This window comes from Buceros rhinoceros, unplaced genomic scaffold, assembly GCF_000710305.1.
Source record: "Buceros rhinoceros silvestris isolate BGI_N320 unplaced genomic scaffold, ASM71030v1 scaffold17440, whole genome shotgun sequence".
Taxonomy (NCBI): domain Eukaryota; kingdom Metazoa; phylum Chordata; class Aves; order Bucerotiformes; family Bucerotidae; genus Buceros; species Buceros rhinoceros.
In genome coordinates this window covers 14,294-22,766 of record NW_010391465.1, presented here as the reverse complement: position 1 = coordinate 22,766, position 8,473 = coordinate 14,294, and the positions used below count along the sequence as shown (strand labels likewise).

The window sequence follows — 8,473 nt, the reverse complement described above, 5'->3', positions numbered from 1 at the left end:
CTCTTCAGCAGGTATTATTAGACCTGAATTTACACTGGGTTGTACCCTGTCCTTCGTGGTGAGACAGGAACCAAGCGAGAGGTGGGAATGGGTTTTGGCTGGGACGAGGAGCTAACAGCTGAGAGGGAGCCAGCTCAGCAGGCAGCTCGGTGTCCCTCCCTACCCATCACATCCGTTGTTATATTACAGAAAGCACAGCCAGGATGGTTTGGGGTTGGTTTGTTTTTTTTTTTTGCTATGAGAATAGGTAGCCCCAAATCTGGGCTGTCCAGACTTGCTCGCTTTCAGCCCAGGGGCTGCTGGTGTGTGGACATGCCCCTCAGATGCCCTTCGAGTAGAATATTCCTGAAGGTGCTAGTTCAGCCACCTAGAATAGCCATGGGAAAAAACCAATAGCTACACCCAAAACAATTTTGATAGAAGAAAATGCAGTAAAAAGTAGGGCAAGTTAAAAATTCTGAGTGATGCCCCTGATTTAGCTTATCTCAATTATGTGCTTGCCACTTTTAAAATTATAATCCAGAACATGATTACAGGTCTCACAGCAGCATAAATGCAGTAGAAGCTATTTAGCTCTTTTTTCCCTTAAGATTGTGGGGATTTTTTTCTTACCTTGTGTCTCCAGCTACATCTTCCCCGTGCATCTGTCACATACACCATCTTTTGACATTGACTGACTGACTTTTCATCCATACTCAGAATACCGTGACACGGGGAACGCTGTATTTGAGTAAAAATGTGCTGATCTGAGAGTTAAATGAGATTTTTAAATGTTCCCCCAAAACCAAAGGGCCTCTCCTCTCCACAGCTCCCCCTCAGAACCGCTGGTGCTGTTGACGAGGGCGGGCTGCCCTCTGCTCAGCGGGTTTTGCAGATGTCTCAAGCCTTTCTCAACACTGAGATAGATGCATTACAATCTTCTTTCCAAATTTTACCTAAAATTAGGCAAACTGCGACTGAAGTCAAATGATTGCTCCAAACACCCCAGTTACAGCCTGATCGTTTTCTACTTGTCTCCCCTTTCCTTTGTGCTCTCACTATTGTCTGCTTCAGCATATCAGTTTATTTTTATTCCCTCTGCAGACTGTCACCCCAGACAGCCCAGAGTGATCCCAGTGACATCCAGGGAGTCACTCGGACTCCAGTGAGATGACAACAGGGGCTCCGTCCCTCTGCATTGGAGCTGTTGCCTCTGCTTTCCATGAAGCCATTCCTTCTCAGTGCTTGCTCAGTCCCCTAAGTACCAGACAAAATTCAATTTTAAAAGATCACCTCTAGGCAAAAAGAAATGCTCATGCATCAGAGAGGCCTTTTCTGGGAAGCTTTCCTGTACTGCTTCAGGAGGTGCTTTGCTCGTGGGCTGGAACAGGCTGCTCTGCTCCTGAGCCCTGTACCTGGCAGCACCGACAGCCTCTGCAGCGCATGATCTCGGTTGTCTGTGGCTGCACGTGTGAGGTGGGGTCTCAGGAACTGCTCATACTACATGGGGAGGAATTTGTTTGTTCCATACATGCTATGGGAGCCCCACACTTACAGGGCTGGCTGGCTCCCCGCCCTCACTTGGTAGCCCAGTGCCCATGCCTGTGCCTTGCGTTACGGTGGGCAGCAGAGCTGTGCCGCCCCTGGGGCTGCTGGTGGGCTGAATTCGGGGTTTCAGGCTGAAAGGAGCAGACCCAGCTGTGCTCAGATCGCTCTCCTTTCATCTCTTCCCTTCCCTGGGCTCCACCACGCTGTCACCGTTCCTGAACACCGTGACAGAGCGTGCTCGCTGCTGTGAAGACATGGCCAGCTGGCCTGCAGGGCTGGCTGAGAGGGCATGGCCAGACCATCTTCCTCTCCTGTGGCTTGCAGGGAGCGAAACCCTCCTCGCCCCTGTCTGCTGGCGATAGTTTCTCAGTGTGGACACAGGGCTCTGGCAGGGTGAAAGCCAACATATAAAATAAGATATTCTTGCTGTTCTATGCCGCTGACGCTTTCCTCCTCAATTGCCCATCAGTGGTTCTACCAAGGCAGTGTCAATGTCACTGTTTGCAAACATTTCAAGCTTCTTTTTTTTTTAATAATATTTCCATGAGAAGTCTAACAGTCATTCATAACCTTTACTCATCTAGTGAATTTAAAATTTCAGCCGAGTATTCTGCCCTGGCCATACCTCAGGTAGCCACGCAATGTCTCGGATAATTTCCCTGGCTTTAAGTGTGGGTGGCTCAAGGTGTGGCCCTGCTTAGGTTCAGGAGTTGTGTTTAGCTTTGCAAGGCTGCAGCCTCGCCTGCGCAGAGTCAACAGCAGGCTTCAATCTCTCAAACATTTACCTAGGCGCTTTACACCAAGGCCAGCCAAGTGACTCAGAGCATGAAATGAAGCACAGATGTCGATCTTAGCAGGAGCTGAGACTTCACCTCATGAATCAGGCCAGGCTATGATGTGTTCCTTCACCCAGGGTGAGCTGAAGAAGTGTTTGCCTCAGCTTCTCTATATGTAAAATAGAGAGTTCAGTATTGGAAAGTTCTCAAGATCCTTGGCTGGGAGTTATTATTCAAAAACTAAATTTATCATTAAAAAGTCATGTCGCTAAGGGGTAAATGGCAAGAAGAAAAGTTAAAAATGCATATCACATCCTGTTTTCCGTGAGTCGATATTTACAGTATTTAGTTCAAATGAGGGCAATAACTTCCAGTGGAGAAACTTCTCAGGAGAGGAGCAGAGGTAGGCTGCAATTAGCAAAAAGAGCTGTATTCACACACTATATATAGCTGCACAGCCTTCAAAACAGCCCCGCAAACACCTGCCATCCTGCTGCCTCCCCTTCCATCGCAGCCTGTGAACAGCCTGTTGGTGGTATTTCATCCTCCCCGGTGTAACTGCCGCGGCTTGTAACTGCCGCGCACCTGTGCCAGCGCGGGGTGAGGTGGGCAGCGCGGGACGGGATGTGAAAACACCAGAACAAACTGCGGAAGACACGAGGCAGCTTTGCAAAGCTGCTGCCGCGAGGCTGCGGAGAGCCGAGCAGCGCTGCCTCGCCGCGAGGGAAGGGAAAGGCTGTGGCTGGGTCCTCCGGGGCACTGAACTGGCACTGGCACTCATCCCGACCCTGGTGCTGCTGAGTTCCCTCGCGACAGGACTGCACCTGAGCCTGTGAATCTCAGAACACTGCAAAGTGTCGGTGTAAAATACCGACGTGACTTTTAAAAAGGTCCCTGTGGCTTCTGTGCTTATTATACATCGTGTCTAAAATTGAGTGATTTAAAACTCCTGTTCACTAATGCCTCAAGCCAAAGGCGTCTTAATGACACAAACTCACCTTAATTGACTCTAACGTTTTGCAGTTTGCTCTGTTGTTGGCTGCCACTCTATATCCCTATTATATAAATAAACATTATTTATTAGAATCAGGATGTTTTTCCCCTGCTCAATCTCACTGTTGCAAAGATACCAGCTACCCTGAATAAAGGGTCATCAAGACAGCTCACATTTATTAAGATGCCAGGAACGTTTAAAATTGTGGCAGGTGGGATAAAAAGATGTATTTTCTGCAATTTTCTTTTTGAAGTCTCTTATCTTAAAAATACTTGGCAGAAATTTTCTACTTTAAAAGCTGGAAATTAAAAACATTATACATTTAGTTCCTGAACAAAATGGCACATTTTGGATGAAGCCAGAATTTTCAACAAACTTTTTCAGGGACAATATGTGCTAAGTATAAGGAAGCATTTGCTCGTCTATTTAATTTTTAGTGACATTTTAGAAGAATCTAAATATCTCATAAAATTAAATAATTTTATCCCACTTAAAATGCAAGCTGCTGTTCTGGTATTCAGTAAGAAGTGGTGCCAGTCTGTTCAGTTCTTTTGGTTGTGTCATCTTACCAGCATATTAAATATATTTTTGACGTGCAGGCACTCAGTTCTTTCTGAAACTCTGAGAAGTGACTGGTCTGAGATGGAAATAGCAGCATTGTATTGCAGTGGGTTCAGAGGGGGGTTGAAAATCCAATTTCATGTGCAGCCGTGTTGTGTACTTTCTAAACCATATTTTCCCATCCCCTTAGCATGATTAATTTTGTGGTGGATAGGTTCAAAATGGTAAGAAATTGCCGTATTGTGGTGAAAGGCCACAGGGTCAAGTGATGCAGGACCGAGTGGGTTGCCAACAGCATCTGAAAAAGAGCCGTCCCCCAGTCGTGCAGCTCTGCGCACACACGCACCCTCCAGGCACACGGGCAGGCTCGGAGGAGTGAGGGGCGTCCGCCGAGCCCCGCCGAGTGCCCGAGCCAGCGATAAGCGGTGCGGCAGCGAAGGGCAATTTCCCTTCGATGTTCAAGGAGAGCGGGATTAGTCACCAACCCGTGGCCTCTCCAGGCTGAACTGCCTTGATTTAATGAAAATGCAAATCATCCACTACAAATGCATGTGTGGTGTGGTGTGGTGTGAAAGGGAATTTACCGTGAAATTAGTTTGGATAGGGAGGAAAACGGATGCAGTTTTCCCCATAGTGTCTGGCTGTCTTCACAGGCACGGCTTCCCCTGCGGCGGGAGCTGCAGAAGCCGGGAGCGAGTGCTGGAGGGATTAATCCATGAGGTTCCCCTGGCATTTAGTAGCCTCCCCTCAGTTCGTTCTTGCTGAGCGTATCCTGAACCACCCACAGCATTTTATGATCGTGATCCTCAGGGGGTATTTTCTCACCATTGGTCACAGCTTACAAATGGTTTTCCCTTCCTGGGTGTCTTGAAACAAGCTGATTCTCTCTCTAAAATACTTGCAACTACAATCTGCTTATTTCTCCGGGTTGTGAACAGAAAATGTACTGAATTTATTGGCTTGCAACATGGATAATGCAACATGAGTAAAACAGAGAGATTCTAACCAAATCTGGAGGAGTTGAGCCTGATCCTCTTTCAGTGCTCTGCTTTCCACTGGACAAGGGATTAAAATTTATGATGTAACGCACTGGATCAAAAGTGTAATATATTGTACTACCTACACTGTACCTGGGCAACCTGCAGCTACCACCCCTTCGTGAATGGTTCTTCATTTAATAAAATAGTTTTGACTTGTAAAAAGCAAACGATGAGTAATAACTGTTCACACAATTAGTCAGGCATCTCGGTGGCATTCAGCTAGAGGCGGAATTTGGGATGGGCCCAGTGTTTGTGCTCAGCACAATTACAGTCGGTAGCTGGGGCTGTGATGGGCTGCGGGAGGGTGAGCTAGTTCTCACATACCGGCTATTGCTGTTCAATGACAAATATGTGACGTACTGCAGATTACAGACTAATTCTGCCATAACTGAAAAACCAAGTAAAGAATATAACTCTATCAGCAATGGCCAACATCCTAACTTGATATTATCAGGAATTCGGTGAATGTGGCAAGAATATCCATCAGTGTGGACTAAGACCCTCTCCTAAGTCAAGTCTCCTTACATCAACTCTCAGGTGTGACACCAGGCAGGAGGACTGGATTCTAGAAAGAGATGTGAGGATACAAACAATGGGAGAGGAGAGGGGTTCATTGTCTAACAGGCACAAGCTCGACACCAGAGCATGAAAAAAGAAACCGCAGTCATCCTCTCAAGGATGCAGTAACACTCCTAACCCGCATTTGTTCTTGTACAGGAGGTGTTGAGTCCTGTCAGCACTGAGCCGGTGGAACTCATACCCGGTGTGTTGTGCCTGGAGGGAGATTCGTGGATTCGTTTCCCCACCATAACACAAGATTAATGGGTAGCACTCGAGGTCTGGGCAGCGGTGCAAGGATGTATAGGAAGTTAGACATCCTGCCCCTGAGTAGACTCCTTCCAGGCAGACCAGGCTGCTCTGCAAGGTCTTTGCAGCCACGTGAGAGGCTCGGGCAGTGGTTACAGCACATAACTGGCTAGTACTTGATGTCCTTCACACTCCATGCTGATACTCCAACCTGCCACATGGTCTCGTTACACCCCTGGAGTGAGATATTGTTTGGCTCTGCTGCCTCTTGGGCTCTCAGGAAGGGCAGGGACCATTTGCCTTTGATCTCTAATTGTTCTGCTACCACAATGACACCCGTGGGATGCTGCGAAATACCAACACAAGTTTACTGTGGCAGATTTCCTGCTATGACAAATTTCTGCGGAGTCCTGCCAAAATTCTCGCTGCTCGCTCTGCGCCGATAGCCTATTGTTGAGTGCTGCTCCTCTCACTGAGCTGCCTAATAAAATAGCGGCTGAGTCAAGGAGCTCTCATTTGACCCTTGAGTGGGGGACACATCATAGGCAAGGGCGTCTCACCAGGAAAGCAGCCATCACAATGGCAGGAAATATCTGCCAGACAAGAGAAAAGGGAGCTGGTCCAGGGGCTGGAGGGCTTGTGTGGTTTTTGGACACCTGGTCTTTGCTATGCTTCACAATTCCTGTGCAACTCGGAGAAAGTCGTTTGAGCATCTGAGTCTCTTTTGTACCTTCTCCAAAGTTTCTGTGGGAGCTCAGGCATGCCAGCAGGAACTAGGACCCTGGATAACTTTGTGCATCTGCCCCTAAATTTCTTTGCACCCCAGTCCCTTGTCTTTATGGTGCAAACACCAACATTACCTGTCTCCCCGGTCTGTAGTGAGGAGCACACTATCAAATGTAACAGGATTCTTTGAGGACTTAAGGCTATCTTAAATAAAACGTCATACTGATAATAAATAAATATCTTACGATATGCTGTTGGCTCTCCTTGGCACTGTAAAAGCTCCACTGAATAAAGAGATTTTCCAGCGGTCCAGAACTCGTGTACGTACAGAGGAGGGTTGTGTTTCCACCTGTAGTGACGTTCACTGTCTTCTCGGGGATGGTCACCACAATGCTGCTGACGTGGCCTGTGGGCAGTAAGTGTGGTGAGGAGAGGTGAGCTGTGTGGGAGCGCCTTGCTCCCCCAGTATCAAAGAAACCCGTAGGACGTGTCGAGTCATTCTCCTTTCCAGAACAGTTTCCCCTGGGCTTTGTGTGGGAATTTTAGTGATAAGAAGCTGGGAGTGAGTAAAAGCTAACAAGCAAATAAATCCCCCAGAATACCCGTGCCCTTAAAACAAATAATATTCGGCAAAAGCAGAGTTCCTAAACATGTACTTGTTCTCACTGGCATAGACTTGTCTTCTCACTAAGAGCCTGTGGCTAAAGGGACCCTCTCCTCCACACTCGCGGTGCTCTCCTGCTCCTTGCACGCTCGTTCACAGCTGTCCCTAGCCCTCTTTTACATGCTTCTTGCCCCTTTTCTTTTCAGCAGTTATTCCTTTAGATGTCTGATCTCCTTTATCGTGGATCACCATCTCCTGCACTGTTGTCTCACATTCTTAGTACTGACTTGGACTCAGTGGCACTGTTGGGTTCCCTGAGGCTGGAGCCCAGTGGCCTTCCTCCACTTTCCTGTTGCTCAGTGCTTTGCTTTGCTTTAGGTTTCTTAGGGCTTACGTGCAGAAGCTGTTCTTTTCCAATGTTTTCCATTGGAAACATCCAACTAAGCTTTTTGGAACTGCTTTCATTATGTGGGTTGTAAGAAATTCTGTGATAACATGGTCAACCCTTTCTCCTGTGCTCAAAGCAAGAAGGGAGCAAGCACAACTTGTGAGCCCTTTCCCATAACGTTGCAATCAGTCTTGGCGACACAGCCGCATTAATGGAAGGAATCGAGCACCATCTCACAGTATTTATCTGTTTCTGTCCTCCATACCAGGTACAGCAGTGGCGACACACGGCAACAAAGCCAGAGCTGTCAGAAAGAAAGGTCTGAGGTTCAGGGGTTTGAAGGAGAACTTCCAGTAACACCAAAAGAGGATTTTGCTCAAAACGTTGTTTATAAAAAGAAATATAATCTATTTGGACATTTTAACCATGCAAATAATGGAGATTCATCAGTTGCTACAATTTGCAAACCTGTCTGACATCTTTGGGGTCTGTTGTCCTTGTTTGATGGCTTCAGTAGTAAAAGCTCACTGCAAGGAAGAGGGGAATAATCTACTTTTCATGGTGGTGGCTAGGATGAGAACAGCGGGTTTAAACTGCAGCCAGATTTACAGTATGTGTCAAGACAGTCTCACAGGGAAGGCTGGAGACCGACCTAAATATGTCAAACCTGCACTGGGGAAAGAGGGGATCCCTGTGCTAGCTGCTCATCCTGTGAGGTCACAGGAGCTTCGTCCTTACTGCGATCTAGTGTAAGAGCCATGTAACATGATTTTAGACGTCTCAATTCACTGTTCTCAGGTTTAAGAATTAGAGCTGGCCGGAGGATGATAGTTTCTTGCCACAGTAATACCTCCAGGTTTACATGTATTTATTTTCCGCTGTTTGTAGGATTAAAGCTATAGTCTTTCAACACAATATCATTCTACTGAAAACATCGATTTCCCAGTTATCTGCTCCACATATTTCCTTTATGATCTCTGTTTTTAGAGTCAGGAGTGCCACAGAGCCTGACTGCTGTAACCTTTCTCAGAAGAAATCCATTTTAGCAGG

The 8,473-nt window shown here is 47.1% G+C and overlaps 1 protein-coding gene across 1 annotated transcript in view; it reads right to left on the bottom strand.

The window, feature by feature from the left end:
* The window catches only part of VSIG1 (V-set and immunoglobulin domain containing 1), a 20,623-nt gene that overhangs the window by 10,659 nt on the left and 1,491 nt on the right, over window positions 1-8,473 (bottom strand). Inside the window, exon 2 of the mRNA XM_010141848.1 lies at window positions 6,677-6,837. Coding sequence (XP_010140150.1) covers window positions 6,677-6,837 — 161 coding nt within the window. The remainder of the gene's footprint in view (window positions 1-6,676; window positions 6,838-8,473) is intronic.